This window comes from Homarus americanus, unplaced genomic scaffold (assembly GCF_018991925.1).
Source record: "Homarus americanus isolate GMGI-L3 unplaced genomic scaffold, GMGI_Hamer_2.0 scaffold49667, whole genome shotgun sequence".
Taxonomy (NCBI): Eukaryota; Metazoa; Arthropoda; class Malacostraca; order Decapoda; family Nephropidae; genus Homarus; species Homarus americanus.
In genome coordinates, this window is record NW_024738608.1 from 9,898,924 (window position 1) to 9,924,668 (window position 25,745).

General features: G+C 43.4%; 1 protein-coding gene across 1 annotated transcript in view; it reads left to right on the top strand.

The window, feature by feature from the left end:
• The window catches only part of LOC121874271 (protein Wnt-4-like), a 54,836-nt gene extending 34,212 nt beyond the window's left edge, over positions 1–20,624 (top strand). Inside the window, exons 4-7 of the mRNA XM_042378379.1 lie at positions 15,853–15,959; positions 16,754–16,903; positions 17,904–18,106; positions 18,427–20,624. Coding sequence (XP_042234313.1) covers positions 15,853–15,959; positions 16,754–16,903; positions 17,904–18,106; positions 18,427–18,697 — 731 coding nt within the window. The 3' untranslated portion in view covers positions 18,698–20,624. The remainder of the gene's footprint in view (positions 1–15,852; positions 15,960–16,753; positions 16,904–17,903; positions 18,107–18,426) is intronic.
• The last annotated feature ends 5,121 nt before the right edge of the window (positions 20,625–25,745 follow it).

Here is a 25,745-nt window from a genome sequence, read left to right on the forward strand (position 1 = left end):
GTTTAGTGTCGAGTTCTTCTTCAGTTTTCCATAGTCTAGGTTTCATACATAAAAGGACTCGATTTTTTTTTAAAGCCGCTTGTGTTACAGGATAAATAATACAACAATTTTACTTTCTGTAGGACTGTATTTTTCCTTACATTTTCACCATCTGCTAAAACTCCTTACGGTAAAAATGATTGATTGATTGTGGTAATTTCATCCTTAGCGACGTGAGTAATGAGCTAATTTGAGACTTTTAAGATATAGGTAAGAATTATCCTATATATATACCGTAATAATTGGTTTTCTAATAATGACAAGTTTGTACCAAATCAACTTAGAAACTGGAGTTTTTTGAGTTTAGCTTCGAACGCCTGCAAGCTTCTCGTGACGCTGAAGAGACTTAACACTCCGAGACGATCTGGCTGAGAGGATTCGTTTGTCCGTTTGTTCATAGCGGTGTAGACTGTACGTGGGTCAATACTTCTCGGTGTAGACTGTACGTGGGTCAATACTTCTCGGTGTAGACTGTACGTGGGTCAATACTTCTCGGTGTAGACTGTACGTGGGTTAATACTTCTCTGTGTAGACTGTACGTGGGTCAATACTTCTCTGTGTAGACTGTACGTGGGTCAATACTTCTCGGTGTAGACTGTACGTGGGTCAATACTTCTCGGTGTAGACTGTACGCGGGTCAATACTTCTCGGTGTAGACTGTACGCGGGTCAATACTTCTCGATGTAGACTGTACGTGGGTCAATACTTCTCGGTGTAGACTGTATGTGGGTCAATACTTCTCGGTGCAGACTGTACGTGGGTCAATACTTCTCGGTGCAGACTGTACAGACTGTACGTGGGTCAATACTTCTCGGTGCAGACTGTACGTGGGTGGAGAGAGGAGGGTGAACGGTGTGACTGTCTGGTCGAACCCGCTAATTATACCATTGTCCAGGCGAGGCATCGACCATGGTAGTGTTGACAGAGTGTGGCCCACCCCCAGCCTGCCCACTCCTTCCTGCCCATCCGTCACTGCCCACCCCTCAATACCCACCCCTTAATGCCTACTCCTTACTCCCCATCCTTCACTATCCACTTCTCACAACATACCCCTCTCTAACCCACCCCTCACTAACCCACCTCTCACTAACCCACCCCTCACTAACCCACCCTCACTAACCCCACCCCTCACTAACCCACCCATCCTAACCCACCCCTCACTAACCCACCATCACTAACCCACCCTCACTAACCCACCCTCACTAACCACCCCTCATAACCCACCCTCACTAACCCACCCCTCACTAACCCACCCCTCACTACTTCCCCCTCACCTAACCCCTCTTCCTTCCACCCCTCACTAACCCACCCCTCACTAACCCACCCCTCATTAACCCACCTCACAAAGAATCGGAGATCAAACATTTCCACAATAACTCTGATGAAGAGCTCTGGCATAAGAGTTAACATGAGGTTTGGTCAAGACAATCAAGACGGAAGAATGAGCCAACAATTAGGAAGGAATTTTAAGGCTTATTTTTTTATACACTGAAATATTGTCGTGTAAAAGCACAAACAAAGACAAAATAAAGAACATAGACTACCCACACTGTCTAAAGTCAATCTCTCATAGACTAGAAAGGTTTTTAATATAGTCGGTTTATACACACTGATACAGATATATATACAGGTTACACTGAAGAAATCTTTTTAATGTAGCCCGTAAAAGACACACCCAAAACAGTAACTAAGAATAAAAGGCGCAGAAGAATGTGTAAATTAATCCAGCAAGTAATCCCTATACCTTATGATTTCGTGGGTCTGGTCCGTGAAGAGAGATGGGCGATATATCTCCTCTCTCAATCGGTGAGGTAATCTTAATAGCTCACCAAATCTGATATAATGACCCGGCTTCGTGAGATACCAGGTAAGATGTGTTCCTCAGGTAATCATTATATCTCGCTTGTGTTTACCTTCACATCACCTGAGACTGGACGTTGGTTTCTTTATTTATAGATTCGTTGTTTTTTGTTTTAGCCGGTTGATATTATTTACTGTTAATCATCACGTCAAATTATTATTTTTTACCTTGTCAACTGATATTTTTCCTTAATTTACAATGGGTGAAACAGATAGTGTGAAATAGATATTATAAGTCAACGTAAAACAGATAAGCCAAGTCCTTGTTCATAAGAGGAAAGTGTTACTAGTTAGATGGAATGTAAGAAACACTCATTGAATAATAAGACGAAATTATCCCACACATCATTCATCATACGTGAGCTGTGTGGGGCGTGAACCTGTAGGCGGAGGGTCGCTAAGGAGGGGAGGGTCAGAGATAATATGTATTTTGCTGTGATGGGCTAAGGACCTCTCCCCTACCTTACCCCACCCTGCCCTGCCTTCCATCTTACCCTCCCCCTACCCTCCATCTTAACCTCTCCTCCACCCACTCCCAGCGTCCATCCTACCCTGATATTATCTTCCAAATTGACACGTTAAGTCTTGAAGGCGCCGTAATATCATTTGATTGATTAAATGTTAATTATTCCTCGTCAGAATGAGAATCAACACCACTTTTCCCTGTGAGTAATTGTGTATGCAAACAAATGCATACCCTATAAATGGCATGTGTTACTGGCTCTGAAAGAACTGTGTGGTCTAAGTGGGTGAAGTTAACCTCGGTTTTATGGTCGATTAATTGTGAAAATAAGTGAAGACGTAGGGCAGGTGAGGTGAAAGACGGGTATGAGTTCTGGGAACCTCTGCAGCGGTTTTGACAGGTCCTCAGCTACCAATATTCCCTCACCTGAAAACATATATACTGTAAATAAATTTGTGTATGGTGCGCGACCTATGAAACACACGTAAGTAATATCCTTTAATGGAAAATGAAATAACCGCAGAAGTTATTAAATCGAGGAGAATATCACACCAGCAACAGGCAGGCGTCATCACTCTTATAATCGACTTTGGTAATATGTTCTCCGAAGTTACATTGATAAATTATATAAAAGTGCTGTTTTTAATTACTGAACACTGACGAAAATTTATAACAGAGAGGTAGTGGACGTTACTGTTAATATAAAACCTAGACTTTACTGCTCTCATGCATGGCCTTTATTTTGTAGTCAGTGATTTTGATATTGATAGATGTTCGGAGTGACAAGATAGGATGTTGATTGAACTTTGACCTCTCTCTCTCTCTCTCTCTCTCTCTCTCTCTCTCTCTCTCTCTCTCTCTCTCTCTCTTGTTCGTATATCCAAGTGGGTGTATGGCGCTTGTGTCACTCCTGCAGTGTATCGTCAACATCACACCATTTTATTGATCCCAGCGTATTGCCAGACAAAGCCCGTGCAGCCCAGCCCTATAAGTGGTTTGTTGACATAGAATGCGCGTGTTAACTCCCCAGCCTGCCTTATACGGGGTTGTGTGAATGTCTTCCTCGGGTGCCTCTAAGATACTGCTGTTTGATACCTCTTGGCAGTGAATTTATGAAGAGTTAAGTTGCAGGTGTTCTTGTATTATATGAAGAATATGTTTAGCTGAACGTATGTTGACTAAAGAGTTATATTTGTCTTTTATTAGGTGTAATACGTCACGTTGTAATGAATTTAGATTTTTGAGTGGAGTGTGTCACGTAGCTCCGGGTGGGGCTCAGGTGTCATGATGAATATCTCGTGTTATTATTAGTTCTTGTCAAAGCTGCACCAACACCACCACCACAGGCGCCGGCTAGCCTCCTCTTCTGACGTCAGTCCACGTCATGTTGAAATACAGTATCTGTCCGGCGCTCCTGTCAACAATTTCTGGAATTACTCCCCTTCGTTTCACACTCGTGTTAGTCGCTGGCTTCCAATCAATTTGTTCTTATTTTTACATTTATTTGAATGATATACGGACAGTAAACAGCCTAAACGAAACAAAATAATCAGAAAAAATAGATAACAGATAAAATACATTTGCAACTAAGATTTGATCGTTTGTTTCGTCAAGCTGCACCTGGAAAAAAAATCACGTCTTACTGACGGGTGTCTCTCACTCATGAGTCTTGAGCTCCACATGAAAACATCCATCAGTCAAGTCAGTTTAAGGTGGAAATTGGCCTGACTAAATATAAGCAAAAGGAATTATTAGAGAATGATGTGTTATGCTGGTGGTGTCATCCCGGGTACGTGTCCCCCTCTCCACACTGACCTTTATCATGGTGCTCGGGACGCCCTTCCTCTCCCTCCCTCTACCCCTGAATATTTCATCTCTCATAATGTCACCTGCCATATCCTGGAAGGTCGTAATTATAGTCTTATTTGTATGAGAGTAAACAATTGACACCGAGTCAGGGGAAGGTCTGTGTAGCGAGAAAACCGGACATATTGGAGAAAATTATTATTTTGCTATTATTATTTTTATTTTTATTTTCTTGGAGAACCTTAACACAATTTTCATTTATTCGAAAATTGTCACCGTTTGAGATTTACTGAGACTGTGATAATAATAAGAATGATTATTTTACCTTGCGACCATGATTATGATTTTTAATGCTGTGATTATTTTACCTTGAGACTTTGATTATGTTACCTTTATACTATGATTATACTAAGTCTGATTATTTTGGCTAGAAACTTATAATTTTACCTAGACACTATGATTATTTTACCTTGACATTGTGGTTATACTACCTTGATACTGCGATTGTAATTAGACTGTGATTATTTTATCTTGACACAATGATTATATTCCTTGATACTACGATTATATTTAGGCTGTTATATTATTTGGCAGTGTAATTACTTTACCCATATAAGTTTTGTTGTGTGTTACCTCCCAAGTCGTGTTCTTAACTGTAGACTATAGATTACAGTATAATTATAGCCTGACCTTGTACACACTGGAGCGGCAACCCTGGTGTGCTGACTGAACACTATGAAGCTGCACTGTACATCTACCACTGTACTTGTGCTCTCGGACCTACAGCAAGTTATTGATGATGGGGATACGAATAACTTTTTGTTATTATTTAAATGAAGTTACAAGATGTATTTACATTAGTTACTTCAGAAAGGTTTAAGTCTTGTTGGATCGTAGTTGCAACGTATGTGTGTGTGTGTGTGTGTGTGTGTGTGTGTGTGTGTGTGTGTGTGTGACGTTGCATTGACCACTAATCTCCTCCAGATCCATTTATAAGAACTGTATTTACTGCTACAGATATTATTTTTATTACCACTACAGCCACTAACATCAACACCGTCAGTACATCCACCACCACTACCACACCACCATCATCACAACCACCACCACTACCACACCACCACCATCACAACCACCACCAACCACCCTACCTTTATGGCGGCCCCACTGTCCACTGCTCAGACGCTGGTGGTAGGAATGTTCATTGGGAAAAACAAGGTTGTATTAAGAGGAGTGTACGTGCGAATAAGCCTAAATTACCGCAATAAAACCACTCATTTTCCACATTTTCCCTCACACATTCACGGCGCTAATTTGTGGCCCAGCTTACCTGTAGGGCAATAAAGATCTTCGTGCTAATTATGTCATTTTACAGAAAGCTATTATTTAGCGCGGGCCGGGCAGGCGAGACACTTACCACCACCCACCATCACTCATCACCACTACCCATCACCACCACCTATCATCATCACCGCTCATCACCACCACATATCATCACCACCTATTTTCACCACCATCACCTATCACCACCACCCATCACCCATTACTCATCACCACCACTCATCATCACCACCTCTCATCGCCACCACTCATCACCACCACTTATCACAACTACTCATCACCACTCACAACCCTTCATCATCTCACCCTACCACCACTCACCACCTACCACTACTCATCATCACCCATCACCACTCACCCCTCCACCACCACTATCATCATCCAACACTACATCCTTCACCCCACCACCACGACTCACACCACCACACACCACCACTCTTAATGATACTCACCACTTCTACCATCATCACCACCACTCCCTACCATCATCACCACCACTCCCTACCACCATCACCACCACTCCCTACCATCATCACCACCACTCCCTACCATCATCACCACCACTCCCTACCATCATCACCACCACTCCCTACCATCATCACCACCACTCCCTACCATCATCACCACCACTCCCTCCCGCTACCACCACCACCAGCTACAGCTATTGCTACGACTACTATTACTACTATACTACCACTACTCCTGTCCTGTCTCAACTGCTGACTGAGCTATGTAATTGTTAACACAGTTGGTGGTCTGTTCAGCTCTATTAACTCACTGTTGTTAAGAAGCATCATTCACAGTACACATTTGCCTAAGAACCTTATTATGGTATGGGCTGTTAATGTCTGTTAATGTCTGGCGAAGTTTATATTTGTCTTTTAGCGAATTTTAAAGACATTGAGCCATATTTTGCACCATTCATCATCGCGGTTGTCTTAACTAAAACATCCCCCGTGCTACGTCGTACTGATGAAAAGGAAATAGCCTTTGGGTGTACCTCTTACTTCCCTTGTAAATTTGGGTAGAATCATATATAGAGTTAATATCACAGAACAACTCGGTGTGGATCAAGATATCACTAGTTGATTAGGGAATATCCCCAGCCTTCACAAGCGACCATGGCAACACACCTCCCCCCTGATCTTGTTTACATGTTGACGTGGAGGAGCAGGGAGCGTTGCCATGGTGAGGGTATTCTTCCAACACCAACGTTGCCTCGCACTGAAGTTTCACGGCGCGTTGGCTGTATGTAATACGGTATATCCATCCCTCTGCTTCTGTGAATACACACCCCACCACTGTGAATAAACGCCCCGTTTCTGTGTATACTTACTCTCGTTGTAACTATTATTATTTTTTTCGGAAAGGTTAAATTTTCGTGTGATGTTACCCATATTGCCTCTCACTTAAGTAATAACCAGGGGTAATAAAGTGAAAATGGCTACAGTTTAGTTACAGGTAATAGAAATGCCTTTGATATGACCAATGATAGTAGAGGAAAACTAATGAGGAAATAAAATAAAGTAGCCTGTCACTCCGTGTGCTGTATAAGTCGCAGAAAAAATGTCAAAGAAAAGTCAGTTTTGTCTTGGAAAAAAAAAGTAACGGGATATAGTCACAGTTTTCGAATAGTCTAATAAAGTTCGGTAAGGTTAGCTTAAAATTCTCTTTTTCCTGTGACTTATTTATCCTTGAATATTTTTCCTATATTCATTCACAAATATTTTAATTGTCAGTTTTATGTTGTTGTTCGCTGGTGACGACACTCACTAGCGCTGCCTTAAACACTGCTCGTGCCTTGCGTTGTTTCCTCCTCTCCCTCGCGTGTCGCCACACTACATGTCCTCGGCCTGGCGCTCCCATTACTGCTCACACCTTTTGTGGGTGTTGTACATCACTGAGCCTCGGTCCTCAGTGTGGTTAGGGACAAATCTTTCGTCTATCCCTTGCCGTCCCACACGTCACTCTCAGAAGAGAGACACTACTGTAGATGTAAATATTATCCTCTACTGTAGGTCCGGGAGATCTATTTCCAATTCGCGTTTTCTCATTCAGTACACACTCGCCGCCAGCCACAGGTCTCCATCTAGATTTCAGGATCAATCGGTCACTTTGCTTCAGCCTCTCCAGCTGACACTCGGCGATAGTCGTCACGCCAACTTTGCTCTTCCCTATTCAATCTAACTGGTGACAAAGGCTTTAGAGACTTCCCCAGTTTAACACTTCAAGGAGAGTACCGCAGTTTACATTATTAGTGCAACTCTCCTAGTCCGGGTCGGCAAGCACCTCAGTGACCTTGCTGGGTACGTCGTGCGGGTCAGGTCTTGCTATCCTATTCGAATCAGGTTGATTGGATCGAGTTGAAGTTGTCTACTCGTTTAAGGTGATGAGTGAAGGTAAGGAGTGAGATAGATATGTGGATTAATGCAGACTCCACTCATCAGGTCTTGTCAGTGAATATAGAGGTAAATACAGGTGTGTTGGTGGTGGCTTGGACGTCGTTAACACACCTGCTAGTTTGCTTCACCTTGAGGTCTCGGGTTTGATTTTTTGTATCGTATACTACCTGGCCTAATGGAGTAGAGTCATTAACCATACCATGATGACAACGAGGCCTTCCCCCCATTGAGTGCCCGAGTACCTGTACAGTATCTCAATCAGTGTCCTAATCCCTCTATCCCTCCAGTGTCCTAATCCCTGCATCTCTCCACAGTATCCAGATGCAGTGTCTCTGGGCGCCTCCTGTGGTGATGATAATTACACTATGTATCAACCCGACCCAGAGTCATAATCGCCGCCATTTGCATTTCACGCATGTAGATTGGGTTATGAGCGACGCGTTATTTAGTAGCTGGCGAGTAATGGCGGTTGTCCCATGAAGTGAAGAACGAGTGGCGAGTAATGATGACTCTCATGAAGTAAGACCGAGTGGCGAGTAATGATGACTCTCATGAAGTAAGAACGAGTGACGAGTAAGGACGATTCTCCCATAAAGTGAAGAACGAATGTCGAGTAATGGCGACTCATCCGTGAAATGAAGGACTAGTGGCGAGTAATGGCGACTATCCAGGCCGTGGGGTAGACAGTGACAGGTGAAGGGCAGTAGAGGTCCTCTGTCTTATGGACGGCCGCTGCTGGTAGATAAATAATAGAATGTCACTGATACTCCCGCTGGCAGTATGGCGGCGGTCATGGTCAGCCTCCTGTCATACATTAATCACTTGAATATTACACTAAATAAAAGACGACCTTCATTTGATAAACAATAGATATGATAATAAATAATAACTCAAAGATATTCAAAAAAAGTATAATAAATAAGAACACAGGTAAGAGAAATTTGAAAGGTATTTGTAGTTGTATATTTATAGTCTGAAGAGAATTAATCAACATTGTTAATAAGGGGACACAAAACAACCTCATTTCTGGACGTGCGGGTTGTGAGATGGCGTTATCACATGGCAACTGATATTCTGTTTTTAGCATTAATAACTTGACCTTTGACCTCTCATGATCAATAGAGAACCTTCCTCTCTCTCTCTCTCCCTGAATGCAACATCATATCATCATGCTAATGCTACATATAAAACACTAATTCCTGTTTGAAAACTAAATTGTTGACATATGGAACATCCTGTAGCGTTTAAAAATAGAAACTTCAATCACGTATACACTGACAGTAAAGCTGTGTGTGGAAATGAAAGGTTAAAGACAGAGAGACGGAGACCTAAAAGACAGACAGGTGTATAAAACGGAATATGAAGAGACAGACAGAGACAGAGGAGAGAAAGAGAGTTAATAAAATGCGTCTGGTGATCGGCTTACCACTTGAACGCGTCAGTGAGAGCTGGAATATTGAGTTTGTTGAAGTGAACTCTCGCCTTACCTGTGTGCTAGTGTCCACACCTGTTGCTGCTACCTGCCTGCCCGCCTGCCGCCACTGTTGTTGCTCTCTGCCACCTCCTGCTGCCACCCTCTGCCACCCCCTGTTGTCGCTCTCTGTCACCCCCTGTCGTTGTTCTCTACCATCCCCTGCTGTCGCCCTCTACCACCTCCTGCTGCCGCTCCCTGCCATCCCCTTTTGCCGCCCTCTGTCACCCCTGTTGTTGCTCTCTGCCACCTCCTGCTGCCACCCTCTGCCACCCCCTGTTGTCGCTCTGTTGTCTCTACCATCCCCTGCTGTCGCCCTCTACAACCTCCTGTTGCCACCCTCTGCCACCCCCTGCTGCCGCTCCCTGCCATCCCCTTTGGCGCCCTCTGTCACCCCTGTTGTTGCTTGTTTCTCGCGTGTGAGATACATGTACTGTATATACTTAACATTATTTGTACCATGGTATGTTTTATATATTCTTTATACGTACCCAGGTCTTGGGAACTCATGTTTATCCCCCCTCGACCCTTGCACCTCCTCCTCACCTCTGAAGTGGGAACTCCATATCGAGGAGCAACGTAAGCATCAAGGAAGAGGGGGAGGCTGGTGCCGTTGTCAAGGTAACCTTCTCCCCTGCTTCTTAGTGCGTCCTGCCAAGATAGTTGCCACACCCTTCTGCCCCCCACCCCCCTTCTCGTTGGCAAGGTCTATCACCAAACTTTATATCCTTAGCAGCCACCGTGTTCACTCGCGTCACATATTTTGTATTTTCCGGCGTAGAACCTAGACGTGGTGTCGTCCTCTCCGTGTTGACATTCGCTGCCAGCGGAAGTGCTTCGTCCATGGTCTTACGAGCATAAAGTAAACAAAGGCATAGACACTACACACCTAAACTAATCCTGTACACAAACATAATTTGATTATTTATAAAACTTCTTTGTTATATCCAATACAGTTTGCTCGTAAAATATATTTCATTGTCATGTCTATCTGAATAGCACAATCTTTCAACTCCCATAATCAAGCCCAAACGGTATGTACTGGATAGCCGAGCCTATAGACCCGAGTTAGAACAAGACTTCGAGGTCAGTATTAAGTGAACGAAGTAACTAACTCTTGTCTTATCTATGAGAAACAATCAGCAAACTCACAGGGGGGTCGACACTCACTCTACGTTCACTTAATCCTTTGTTAGTTAATTTGAAGGTTAGTTTATTGTTAAATAGTTCCTTATAGAGCTGATATACCGTGTGTTGGTAATGGACTATACCTCCAGTTGCGCGCCGTCTAGCCTTGTGTCTGGCGATATTGGCAACATTTTGATTATTTTTGGATAAATGAAAGAAAAATTCGTCTGTTTTTGCCATTGTTGTTGTTTTGTTCTGTTTTGTTTTCATTCCTTATCATTTTCAGTCACCATGATATTGGTTATGGGTTTTTTAAGACTGGGCTAAATCCATAAATGGTAGAAAGCAATAATACCCTCAAGTGCGTTTGTGTACTTGTGATATTCCTATTGGTGCAGATAGTCTACTAACTCATTGTGTATGAGGACCCCTCTGAGCTGAATGAAATCGTCTGTCTTTAACCAAATAAAGTATTAAAAGTGGTGTCCCAGTAGTGAAGGGGTTAAAAAAATATATTAAAAAAATCGTTGATCCAGTTTTCAAATATGGTACAGTATTGCTCCTGCTAATATAACTTATATTGACACTGTAACTCAGATAAATGAAAAAAAACTAAATCTGTAAAATGTGAAGTGTGTCGCGCACCAGAGGAGAAGGAAATTGATGGCGACGCGAAAGGAGACCGCGACAAGACGGCCTTTATAGCTCTATTAACACCCGTAAGAGGATTTACGCCCGTTCCTCAGTGACATGTCATAGCAAGCCTGGAACACGTGAGGGCCAGGAACACTCCCCTAGAGACCCTGCATGACATGTGAGTTGTGAGATACTGGCAGGCGGTGACCACTGTGGGGTTGGTGTACTGGGACGAGGCTACCCGCGACACCTTGCTAAACGGTGACAATGATCGTAGTGTTACCGTAGCTCCTTTTATATCCCGACGGCCATCATTTTGTTCGTGCGTGTGTGCGTGTGTGTGTCAGAGTTTCTAGTGCGACCAAGGGAGCGCGACTTTACAGAGCCACTTCTGGTTCTGTTACGTCTTTATAAGCCGGGAGCCTTAACACATCTCCCGGCTCTCAGGTAGGTGGGCGGCCATTACTTACATCGCTCCTACCTTACCTCTGCTTCTGTAATGTTTTCATTTCCCTGAACCGGTTGTGTGCTTATTAATTCACCTCCGTAAATCACCCGCCATGAGGCTTGTGAGGTCGTGTGTGGAGTGTGGAGGGGCCCTCTTGGTGAGCCTTCTGGTGGGTATGGATGACGTCAACACCTGCTTTAGAGAGTAACACACACACACACACACACATAAACGCGCACACACACACACACACACACACACACACACACACACACACACACACACACATTCGATTATTAACAAGAAAAATAAGAATTAACTTACTTCCTTTACACATCACCCTAAACTCACACATAAACCAGACTCAACCTAACACATCCTTCACACATCGTCCTAAGCTCACATCACTATCAGAATCAACACATCCTTCAGGTATTAACCCTTTCTACCTCTTGCCTATCCATCTTCATCAGTGGTCTTCTCTCGCTCGGTCCACTGGCTCGCCTTACTCACATATTCAGAGGCGGTCAATATAACTCCGTCCATTACACTAATAAATGATCTTAGCCTCCACACCGCACCACCACGAGGCTACTTGGCTGGCTCGCCACTCAGGCACCACGGCAGGATTTGCTAATACTCAGACCCGGAACCGGAATTTAGTCAAATCTGTCGTATGCTTTACCTAAGCTGACTTGCACTAATTTAATGTGATATGAGCGTAACTTAAACGTATTCCTAAACTAACCTAATCAAAGGTAACCTAACCTAACCTAACCTAACCTAACCTAACCTAACCTAACCCTATCCTAACTAAGTTAAGCTAACCACATACCTCACCAGTGTACACCACCGCGTTTCTATAACAAACGTTTGGTCTGATTCCGGGTTTTTTTGTTTATATCTAATAGTTTTGTGCCACCATACCCACCCCCTCACCTTCCCACCCCTGCCTCTCTCACCTCCCCGCGCCTGTCTCCCTCACCTTCCTCACTCCTTCCTTCCCCTGCCACCCTCACCTCACCTCACCTCCCCAACCTGCCTTCCACACCTCTTCACCACCGTCTTCCCCTGCCTCTTCCACCCTTGCCTCCGTCACCTCTCCACCCCTGCCTCTTTCACCTCCCCATTTTTGCCTCTCTCTTCCCCCATCCATGCCCCCTTACCTCCCCACCCTAGTGTTCCCCTGCTTCCCTCACCTCCCCACCTCTGCCTCCCTCTACCTCCCCACTCCTCCTCACCCCCACCACTCGTTGGGGGTCGAGGGGAATGATTGAGCTTTGAAAGTGGTGATGGTGGTGAGCAGCCTGGCGGGTGTCCTTCCCTCACACCATACACCCTGGCGACCGTCCCTAATCCATAGTTCCCGCTCGGGTATGCAAAAGAAACCCACCGCGAGGAGAGGCAGAGAGAACCACCTGGGAATAGTAAGAAACCTTTAATTGACCAGGATTGTCTGCCCGGGGGGTGGGGTGGGGTGGGAGGGGTGAGGGAGTGGGAGATTGTGTTGGTGAACCTCCTGCTGGGGCGGGGGAGTCTCCCGGTGGTCGGGGCGGGGGAGTCTCCCGGTGGTCGGGGCGGAGGAGTCTCCTGGTGGTCGGGGCGGGTTGGGGGAGTCTCCTGGTGGTCCGGGCGGGTCAGGGGAGTCTCCTGGTGGACGGAACGGGACGGGACGGGACGGAAGAGTCTCCTGGTGGACGGGACGGAGGAGTCTCCTGGTAGCCAGGACGGGGCGGAGGAGTCTTCTGGTGGACGGGACGGAGGAGTCTCCTGGTGGAAGGGACGGGGAGGAGGAGTCTCCTGGGTGGCCAGTGGTCAGGACGCCAGTGGGGTGGTAATGACTCTATCAATTAGCAAAGCCGACCATAGTACTCTCAAGTAAAGGGCGGCCTGTGGGTGGTGGGGCAGCGGTGGGTCAGGTGGCAGGATAGGAGTGGGTCAGGTGGTAGGATAGGGGTGGGTCAGGTGGTAGGATAGGAGTGGGTCAGGTGGTAGGATAGGGGTGGGTCAGGTGGTAGGATAGGGGTGGGTCAGGTGGTAGGATAGGAGTGGGTCAGGTGGTGGATAGGGGTGGGTCAGGTGGTAGGATAGGGAATTGGGTCAGGTGGTAGGATAGGAGTGGGTCAAGTGGTAGGATAGGAGTGGGTCAGGTGGTAGGATAGGAGTGGGTCAGGTGGTAGGATAGGGATGGGTCAGGTGGTAGGATAGGAGTGGGTCAGGTGGTAGGATAGGAGTGGGTCAGGTGGTAGGATTTTGAATTTAGATAGACCGATATGTTCTAGATAGAAATAAAATAACAATGGTAAATACTAAGATAAAACAAGACTTGTTGACAACACTTCAACTAGATTTATTTAGATTTTTGTGAAGGAATTTTGAAGGTTAAAAAAAACACAACTGAATATTCCAGGGTTTGATATGAAGTTAAGAAAAACAATAATTATCTGCCAGTTGGGTGATTACAATAGCCTCATGAAATTTCCTCAGCAGTTATAATATATTGTGTGAAACTCTGCGGACATAACGAGAATAATTTCACTCCTATCAACACCCAGTACAGTAGTATCGTAAAAATTGACTTACCAACTCACCTTTAACCTTTGTCTCCTGAGGGTGTATCAAGGTCAGTCTCTATGCCAAGATTATGCCAGCTGATATAATATATTACCGACATACACTGAGTTGCTGTAACCTGACATACACACACATTCGGCAGCCGCCCTGAACTGCCTCGTGTACACAGGAGAGAGAGAGATGATGGTGAATAGAAATAACATAATATAACTAATGATAAATAATTTCAATAATAATAATAATAATAATAATAATAATAATAATAATAATAATAATAATAATAATAATAATAATAAATTAATTTCGGCACAATAACAGTCCACGTTGGAGAAAGATAAATCTATATACACAGTTAACAGTAGATAAAAAAAACAACAATAAAAGAAAAACAACAACAATATATCACTTGACTTATCTCTGGTACACTGTAATTATTTTTTGGCAGTGGCAGTCTGATTTATTTATTTATTTGTTGAACTGATTTGCATATTTCTTGGAGTAACGTATAATTATATCTTCTGATTAATTATTTCACAGTAGGTAATTTATAGTACCTGTAATGCTTCTCTGTGATTGGGTGACGAGCTTTGGTATATCAGGTACTCTTAATCGTTCTCATTGGCTGGTTGATATCATATCTGTTTGTGTTATCAGTATTCGCCCCGCCCTAAACGGCTTTCATTGGCTAACAGGGCGTGTATGTGGAGGAAGGGGGTGGAGGGGTAGGTGTTTAGGGGAGGGGGGTAGGGGAGAGTAGGTGTTTAGGGGAGGGGGTGGGGGAGGGTAGGTGTTTAGGGGAGGGGGTAGGGGGTAGGTGTTTAGGTAGGGGGGTGGGGGAGGTGGGTGTTTAGGTAGGGGTGGGATAGGTGTTTGGGTGGTGGTGGGGGAGGGTAGGTGTTTAGGGGAGGGGGGGGAGGGTGGGGTGTGTGGGGGAAAAGTGGGAGGGTGGTGTTTAGGGTGGGGGTGGGAGAGTAGGTGTTTTAGGGAAGGGGGTAGGGAGGGTGGTGTTTAGGGGAGGGGTGGGGAGAGGTGTTTAGGGGAGGTTAGGAGAGGTAGGTGTTTAGGGGAGGGGGTGGGGGAGGGTAGGTGTTTAGGGGAGGATAAGTGTGTGGGTAGGGAGAATGTTATGACCCAGCTCTTGATAATGTTAGAGAGAGAAGGTAATCATTGGAACATAACTCCAGGACTCCTCTATCACCTTTATGAATGACAACACGGCAGCTTTGATGTGTTGTTCATGATGAATGGTTGGAGTAAGAGTGGACCACCCAATTTCTCTCTCACTCGCTCTTTTTCGATACAACACACACACACACACACACACACACACACACTCGCCCAAACACCATAATTTCTCTCCTTACACTCAAGTCAAAAGTTGTAATTCTGTTTGACCGCCAGTTGTATTATCCCAGTTTTTCCTTTTGCTTCAGTTAGGGGTTTCTGATTCCCTCTCGTTCACAGTATAAAAGGATTTATGGCCAGTTGTTGTTGTAAAGAAAAAGAGATTTAGGGTGTTGACGGCTCACGAGAAGGGTGTTTAATCATCAGGCGAAATAATGTTAAGGGTCGCTAATCTTCCTGTGATCAGCATTTACTAATTTAGAATACGCATTTAAGCACCTTTGTTGTTGAAATGCATTAATACATAACTAACAGTCTTAACATCAACGTCGTCTTTCAGGTTACAGCGAGAGCGCATTCGGACACGCCATCACAGCAGCGGGAGTGACTCACAGTGTAGCCCGCGCCTGCGCAGCTGGTCGCCTCTATAACTGCTCCTGCGGCATGGTGAGACGTCTTGTTCTGTCCTGCCTAGTCATTTGAGGTCCATTATCTTCCCACAGACAGTCGAGGTCTTCATTAGTAGGTTTTGCTTTGTAATATAAAAATAAAATAAAGATATTCATCACTACATAAAAAAAATAGAAAAAAAAATCCTCGCTATATTGACAAGTTGAAAAATCATCACATCAAAAAATCAGTATATTGAAAGGCTAAGAGGAAATCCATCACGTCTTTCACAATCTTCAGTCCTTAAAGTACAGTACAATAAAGTACAGCTTAACTTAATGGTCTTGAAAAGTGTGTAGTTTCACTTATAATGAGCTTTAAAGAATACAGTTTCACATACAATTATCTCCGAAGAATTTAGCTTCAGTTACTTTGAATAGTGTGTGTGAGCTCAGTACCTGATGATTGATTATATGGAAGGACAGATTTATTTAATAACATAATGAGATAAAAGGGGAGAACAGTAACTGGTAATTTTGCTTCTTATTTGTATCTCTCTCTCTCTCTCTCTCTCTCTCTCTCTCTCTCTCTCTCACACACACAAGGACAACCCTTGCGTATATGTTTTTAACTTTGGTTATAAGTCTCCTTCCCTACGTTATCTTCCTTCTTTATCAATTTTCCTTCCCACTATCTACGTCTGCCTCCTTCCTTTCTCTCCTTCCCACATCACAAGATTTTACCCTACTTTATTCCCTCCCCTCCTTCTCTCCCTCCCGTACAAGGTATAACCCCCTCCTTCCCTTCTCTCCTTTCCCCAAATTATAACCCTCCTTCGTGGTCTCCGGCAGGTTCGTGGCAAGAGAGCGTGGAAGTGGAGCGGATGCCACGACAACACCAGATTTGGGGCTCGTTACTCCCGCAAGTTCCTGGATGTGAGGGAGCGAGCCAAGGACATGATCTCCTTCACACACCTCTACAATAACGAGGTCGGCAGGAAGGTGAGTGTGAGGGAGAGGGGGAAGTGAGAATGAGGAAGGGTTGAGGTAGGCACTAGGCAGTGGAGGGAGACGGAAGGGTAGTGAGGGGAAGGTAGAGGAACTGAAGATAATGAAAATACAGGGAAATAAACGGGGGGGGGGGTGGTTAGAGGCAAAGGAAGAGGATGGGGAAGGTGAGGGAAGACGATGGTGTTAGTGGAGGAAGATGAAGGGAGGTAAGAAAAGAGGGGATGGTTGGAGGTGAAGAAAAGTAGGGGCGGGTGAGGTAAGGTGAAGAAGTTGGTCATGTTTTCTGGGAATGCTGTACAGGTGCCGTAGCTACTTCACTCCTGAGCAGTTGCTTCAAGTATATAAGGGATTCATTCGTCCTAACTTGGAGTACTGCTCTCATATCTGGGGTGGCTCTTCTTCTGCCCAACTACTAGATAGGGTGGAATCAAAGGCATTTAGTCTTATTAACTTTCCTCCTTTAGTTGATAATCTTTCTTCCCTTCCTCTTCGCCGCAATGTTGTTTCACTCTCTCTCTCTTTTACAGGTACTTTAACGGGCAATGTTCAATGGATTTGGCGTTCTGTGTACCGCCGGCAAGGCCGTGGGCTTGTAACACGCGTCTTGCCCGCGGTGCCCACCGTTTCTCTGTGGATGTCGGTCAAACTAGAATAACCCGTTATAGTACATCCTTCTTTCTCCACACAGCTAAACTGTGGAATGCTCTGCCTTTTGTGTTTCCATACTCATACAATCTGTCTCACTTCAAAAAGCTGGTTTTCCGGCATCTTCGTGGTGTAGATTAATATCATTTTTATTTTTTTATTTTTAATGTTTACTGATATTTTGTCGCTATTCCCCGTAAAAAAAAATGCTTTTATGAAATATAAAGTCTAATATTATGTGATAGTATATCTCTCACTTTCTCTCTCTCTCTCTTCCCTTTATGTATCTCAACTCTTCCGCTTCTCCTTCCTCGACCAATCTGCTTATCCTCCTTCCCTCCCCTAGGTGGTGAGGAGGAACCGTGAGGTGCGGTGTAAGTGTCACGGTATGTCCGGGTCATGTGAGGTGAGGACCTGCTGGAAGGCGGCCCCAGACTTCCGGCGGGTGGGCGACATGCTCAAGAAGAAGTACCGCGAGGCCAAATCCGCAGCCGTCGAGGTCTTCGGCAACTCCGCCAACACTGCCCGCAAGTATCGGCCTGTCAGAAGGTAAGTGCCGCTACCGTCTACTGGTCGTTGTAATGGTGCCATAGACTCTGGGGTGGTAAAAAGTATAATAAAAATAATCCTCAGTAAGGGTAACATTAAGATTACTGGTATATTGCAACAATTCGAATTACTATTTCCTTGGCAGGCCTCCAGGTTATTGTCTTCCTTCATCCCTTCACTGTCAGTTGTTCCACGTTAATACTCTACTCTGTATCTCTCTATTTTTCTCTCACTTCCTGCAAACAGTTTACGTCACAGTTCCTGCCTTCCTTCATGACAGCTTTAATGTGTGAAGCCTAAATATCTCCTCCCTCGCACAGAGAGATCAGTCCGGACTCGCCGCTGCTCTATGTAGAGAAGTCGCCGACGTTTTGTGATGTGGATGGTCGTTTGGACGTAGCGGGGACGAGGGGTCGGCACTGCAATAGGACCTCCACGGGACCAGACTCGTGCGACACACTCTGCTGCGGGAGGGGGTACGACCAGAGGCGGGAGACAGCCACCAGCAAGTGTCACTGCCGCTTCAAGTGGTGCTGTAAGGTCAGCTGTCACGACTGCTCCGTGGAGAAGTGGATTTCTGTTTGCAAATGAAGGCCGAGAATAACAAGACCTGACGTCGCTACACGTTTGTTCTGGAGTCACACCTTCTTTGTAATACTGTAGACTCAGGAATGATTGGCATAATTATGAAGTCTTTTGTGTTGATCTCATAAGGGCCTTCATTATATAGTTACTATGGGTACTTTTTTTTTACAAGGAAATTACTTGAACTACAGGAAGCGAAGTGTCCTCTCAGCTGCTCGAGTCAGAAAACTTGATGTACAACAATGTGTGGCAGCACTGGAAATATGCTGCATAATACTGTAAAAAATAAGATGATATATGGCTGGACCATTGTTGATTATGTGGGAAGGATGTGTTGACAGACCTCAGCAGTGAAGGCAATTGAATGCTATACAAGACCATAGACATAAGATGCATTGTAAACATGTGTGCTTGTTTTGTGTTGCTGGAAACTGTTGATGACTTGAAGCTAAGGTAATCCGCATAATGACGAGCACAAACTGGAATGTTGTAACCCACAAGCCTTTGAGCCGTGAGTGATGACGAATTTTCCAGAAAAGAATTTGTTTATATTACATAAAATACTGTACAACAAAACTTTATGGATTGTATATTTTATAAACTGTTTCAATGTGGAAGTGTTGTATTTGCTTGTGAAAAATAGGTGTGAATGTCAGTGTCTTGAACTTAATTTTATCAATGAATGAATCGCCAAGAACTGGATCAGACGACAATGGAATTCGTTGCAGTGAACGTAAAATACACGACATACTGTATGAAATTGATTACAGTGAACGTAAATGAACGATATACTGTATAGAATTAATTGCAGTTGACGTAAAAGAACGGTATTCTGTATCCGTACAAAAAAAGAACTCCACATTTAAATAAATTTCATTCAAACTCCCTTGTTTAGAGCGAACACAGTGCAGCCAACAGAAAAGATAATACAAATTAGTAAAAAAATAAATAAATATTTCCTAAAACAAATCAAAGATGAATAAGCAGAAAAGCAATAATTTACAAGAAAGAAATAGGCTTTTATTCACTGATAGGTCGCACCCACCAGTCCTATAGTGTGTGTTTGTGTACATTGAATACCACTGTGGAGGTCTTTTTTCTTTTTTACTATTTTAAATGTATTTTAAACTTTTTTTTATGTTCTACAGTCATTTTGTCCATTTTTATGAGATAATCTTAGTTGTGTATAAACAGTAAATGTTGCATAGTGTTTATTTATTGTATCATAGGATTATTTTGACCGTATAAGAAATGTTCCTTTTTTGCTCTGTATCACTGTAAAATGTCGATCAGAAATAATTATTGAGTTATTTTCCTCATTGTCTGTTGGATGATAATGTGAAATACTGTACAGGATTTATTTATTAACTAAGATTTACATTAAAAAATAAAGCTCCATCCGCGATTAATATAAAGAAAAGCAATGTTCCAAACATACAAATTCGCAAATGAATAAGTATTCTTTTACTTCAGTGAATATAGCAGAAATGATTGTGTGTGTGTGTGAGAGAGAGAGAGAGTGATTGGGGAAGAGAACCGTACATTACCTATTTGGATTTTTGTCTCTACCAATGTTCATGCTTTGTTTGTGTATCTGTATGTTTGTATATATGTCAATAACATGTCTGTTTATATTTATATGTTTTTGTCCCTTTGTGTTTTTGTGATGTTGGTGCATTTACGAGTATTTGTGTGTGCTGAAGTGTATCTGCCTGTGTGTTTGCCTTGTTTTTCCTGTGTATGTTTATTTTGTGTGTGTGTGTGTGTCAACGTGTTTTATAGGTACTTAAAATTTCATAATATGCTTTTCTCTGCACTGATCTCACTAACCTAGCGACCCAAGGCACTGAATCTGTCAGAACCTCCTTGCTGTTAGTGCAAAATGACTAAATTACGAGCCTACTGTTCTTGAATACAATAAATTACAATAAATGTGCACTTTTCACTATACAGTACTAAATAAATAAAAATTTCGCCAAGGGTCCGCTGGAGGTGTCTGGATGGTAAGCGAGCAACTTTACTGTGATTTGATGAGGACTTGATGATTTTAACTCATTAGCTGCAAACGCTGTTATCTGGATGTTGATAAGATGAGAAAGCGTTCAACTTGGCACTGAAGAAGTGGAATATTTACTCGGGTATTATAATTAACCAAGAGACAGGGTGAAATGAATTATTATATGCAAATTGATGTATTCCTTTTCTCTAATAGGAACTTTATATATCTTTCGTCCCATCACTGTTTCTTCTTCTTTTTTTCATTTCCTTTTTCTTTTACCCACACGGTTTAGCTGCACCGTCGCATACTACATTTTTAACTGTTCCCATTCATCCCCGTCTCTTTTTACTTGTACTCACTGTCTCGATCATTTCTTTGAATTTTCCACTTACATTATCTTACTTTCAGCTCATAGACTTACTCTGAACTTCTTTCAAACTGAATTTTTTCATTCTCTACTAATCGATATCCTGCCAAGTCGTGGACAGTCACCCCTTGCACCGTTTTTCGTTGAATATTTACATCCGTCAACTTCCATAGCATTCTAATTTCTTACACATACATACCCTAACACCTCTCTACCGTCTCCACTTTTGGATTTATTATCTTTTTTAATTACACATTCTCTACTATCAACTCATTCTCGACGCACATTCTATCAATTTCTCTCCATTTGCATTTACTTTAATGATACTACATATTTCTCCAGTTTCCTTCACTTCTTGATTCACTGGTCTACAAATTTTGTGCTTTGGAGATAAAATGGTTTTCCCTTTATGGATTTTGGGGTGCTGGAAACGCATATAACCACAAAAACAATTGATTGGCTACAGTTTACAAGAAAATTCACATGATACTCCAGTGCATGATCAAGCTTTTGCAGGGACGGGGAGGGGGGGTCCTGGGGTTCCTGACCCCTTTTTTTCATCAGAAAATTCCAATACCTTTTCTGTAATGCAGTATTGTACCTAGGCGCTTTTGTATAGTAAAAAGTAATTACTATTGACCTCAGAATATCTCCTAATGTCAAGTGCACATGGTTTCAAAATGGCTTCAAATTGGTCATGATATTTGGTCAGATTTCAAACAAAAATCTGGAAGGGGGGGGGTTTACAGTCCCCCCCCCCCTCCCATCCCCTCCCCAGTTGGGTGGGCTCACTGTGCTCACCATGTCCCCCCACCCACAAACTCTTGGACCCCCTTTTGATATCCCTGGATCCGCCCCTGTTTTGAATTCGAATTGGTCAGTTGTAAGATGGCTTCTCTGTGTGAAGGTGTTCTCTCTCAGAATGACAAATCATTCAACGTGTTTTTGAAAATGAAGTCTCTCTCAGTTGATATTTTCAAGGCCTATGATGTTCTGCAGACTTCTTAAACTCTAAAGTGTGGTGCAGATTGTCATTAACCCTGAAGACAGACACGTTTGGTTTTGCATGAAACCACCCAAAATCTTCTAGAAAAAGAAATCGCCTTGATAATTAGGTAAGTTTAGGTTAAAGCGGCTGCACTCTGGGCACTTTTCCTCCCAACATGTTTGGCAAACACGGTCCGGCCAGCAAAACAGAGACGTTTGCATCACACTGGGATGTTTTGTTGGCGCTTCTGCCCAACTCAACGAAAACCACAACAAAACGTCTAGACGAGGTTCGCCATGGATCTCGTTACTACAGTTGAGGCCTTGCAGGATTGTTCTTCAATAATTGCTGAACCAAGTGAGGCGTCTGCAAAAGCTAAAGAAAATATAATGAATGCGTCGTAAACTTTCTTTAAAAGTGGCGGCGGCTGGCTTGTCAAAGAAGACTCTGAATAATGATTTAATGACACCAAAAAAATTTAAAGTGACGAATAAATAGAAACATGTCACCGTTTTATATGTCATTTTAAATTATTATTGTTTCGTGATTTATTTCAATTTTTTCATGAATACTTAACACCTAATATGAAGCTCATTTGCGCACTAACCCGGCCAGCAAAAGCTCAGCGGCTAGCAAAACGGGCAACATGTTTGGAAGAAAGTGTGCTGCCACTTTAGGTTATATTAGGTCAGGTTTCGTTACATTTGGTTTGGTCAGTTTGTTGCGTGTTTTTACCCCACAATCAAGTTGGAGAGGGGTCATATTTCCATAATGCTTAATTGATATTTTGGGTCAAATATCTTATCACTACTCTTCCAAAATTTAGTTTCCTTAGCCATTTAAAGTACCATTACGATACTGACTTCGTTTTTTTCTCACATCCCATGTACATCTGTTAACTGGTTACCGCGTTTTGTAAGATGTGGCAGATATGTGTTTGTTTACATCATAGTAAAACTCTTGGATTGGGCCTAAGGAACCTCATAATAGAAGCCAGACAAGGGATGCTAAATAAGCATGGTTATTGTTATAATACAGGTTACAAAATAAAACGTTAAAACATTTTGTCAGCTATTGCCGTGACCGGTAATTTAGCCACTGCCTTGTATTAAAGCAAACATCTAAGTGAAGATCCCGAAGGAAATAAATTTGGTATATGTTGTATTATCAGGACCGGCACCAGCTAAGTACGGTCTGTAAGGCTGCACAGGGCCCCCATCACTTAGGGTAGCCCCTCCCGAATACAATATATTTGTTTAGTAGATTTGTATGTCAATTCTGATGTGTCGTGTGGCGTATGCATATCAAAACCGCAGAAGAGTGCGTTTCAGCCATCTAATGTGATGGAAACTAGAGAGAACTGAGCGTCTGGTTCACGTTAATCTGTTAAATCCACATCACATTAGAGAATCAGAGGCAGTACTAATCCAGGATCAAGTGCCAGACAATGAAGTTGTGCCTGAAGATTACTGCCTGGACAAATCCTGTCAAGTTGCGTAATAGTGGCGTTGTGGCTAATATTGAGTTTAAATTGCAGCATCTGACGCCATTGCAGTCCTTGGAGTTGAAGGGTTTACTCGACGACTTCCGAGGGATCTGCCGGATCGTCCAACACAATGTCCTCCTGGTTGACAGTGCGGCTCCTGTCAAACAACCCTATTACCGGATGAACCCCACGAAGGTGAAGCTGCGAGAGGAGGTGGACTTCCTTCTCGTAAATTGTTTGGCGGAGCCGACCAACAGTGAATGATCGTCGCCGTGCTTGCTGGTGCCAAAGCCTGACTGTAGTCAAAGGCTTTCCACTGATTACCGCAAGGTCAACGCTATCACCCTTCCGGACAGTTTTCCACTGCCCAGACTGGATGATATTATCGACGGTATCGGCCAAGCAGAATTCGTCACGAAGTTGGATTTACTCAAAGGTTACTATCAGGTGGAGTTGACGGAGAGGGCAAAGAGAATATCCGCGTTCTTGATTCCAGATGGCCTTTACCAGTATTGTGCCATGACGTTTGGCATGCGTAACGCCACTGCCACCTCCCAGCGCCTCGTCAACTCTGTCATCACAGGTTTAGAAGGGGTACAAGCATATCTTGATGACTTGGTGGTGGTATCATCCAGTTGGGAAGAACACGTGCCAAAATTGAGGGCCCTCTTCATTAGGTTGGAAGATGCGGAGTTGACTGTTAATCTCGCCAAGACTGAGTTTGGACATACCACTGTGGCTCTTGCTTGGTCATGTCGTTAGCCAAGGTTCACTCGCACCTGTCGATGCGAAGATGGAAGCCATTCAGCAGTTCCCAAGGCATTCAGACAGCACATCTCTACTACGTTTCCTGGGAATGGTTTGATATTACAGCAAGTTTGGCCCAAACTTTGGACAAATAACAGCGCTCCTCACAAACCTAGCCAGCCCTAGGAAACGGTTCAAGTGGACCTCAGAGTATCAAACATCTTTCGAGCGAGTCCAGTCGCTGCTGTCCAGTGCTCCTGTGTTACACACCCCTGATTTTGAAAATCAGTTTTGTCTGCACATTGACGCCAGTGATAGTGGAACCGGTGCTGTATTACTACAAACTGGATCTGCTGATAACATACTCCACCCTGTGTGTTATTTATCTTCCAAAAGTCAAGAAACACCAGAAAAACTATTCAACAATTGAAAAAGAATTGCTTGCACTGATGATTGCTTTAGAAAAGTTTAACGTATATTTGTGTCATGCTGCTCAACCAGTGATTGTGTATAGCGATTACAACCCACTCAAATTTTTGGACGATGAAAAATCGAAATCAGAGACTTATGCGATGGTCACTCATGTTGCAGCAATTTAACCTAGAAATACGACACATACGAGTAAAAGGGAAGGTCAACCTTTTAGCTGACTGTATGTCCAGTGTAATTTGCGAATAGTATATACAGTATACTCATTCTTGTAAAATTAACCTAGTAATTTTATCTAAGGTGGAAGGTGTGATGGCAACCAGGTAGTCACCTCGTTTAAGGAACGAGTTATTCATTATGTTTATTCTTTCTCATTTAGCATGTGTTATGTTAGGTTTGTATTATGTTTTGTTGTAATATGTATTGTTGTAGGTTATATAGTACATTGTTGTCTTGTAAATTAAGTATTATTTGTGTTAATGTTTACATTCTTGTAGTGAGTAATAAACAACCTGGCAACTCTGTCCGGTGCACCAGAGGCTGAGACTCACTCACCTTCCTGACCGTCTCCGCCCTGCGCTGTGTACGGGTATCTGGTGTTCTGAGCGTTTTGTGTTTGTGCGACCGAGTGGTCACCTCACAGCTAAGTTTACTTTGTTTACATGTATTAGGAATATATTTATAGTATAGCGGTCCCACTAATTACCCAAATGAACCCAAATGTAGCCACAATGAAGTCAAATGATGGTCATACAAGCGTAAATCGGGCTGTGAATCACTTGTAGGGGTATCGAGATATTAATGTTGTCTAGCACTCAGGATGGATAGAAACTCTAATGTGGTTTTCTTATATAATATAAGTTATATGATAGACAGTCTGGTGCTGGAGATGCCGTGTGGTGGGGAGCTGCTCAGTAGAAGACGTTCGGTGAGTAGCGTGTTGAAGGAGGTAGATGTGCAGGAGCTTCGTTAGAGAAGATGTTGCCTGTTGCTGGCCTCCTGGTTGAAATAAATGTTAACAGCTAGGAGCTTGCTGGA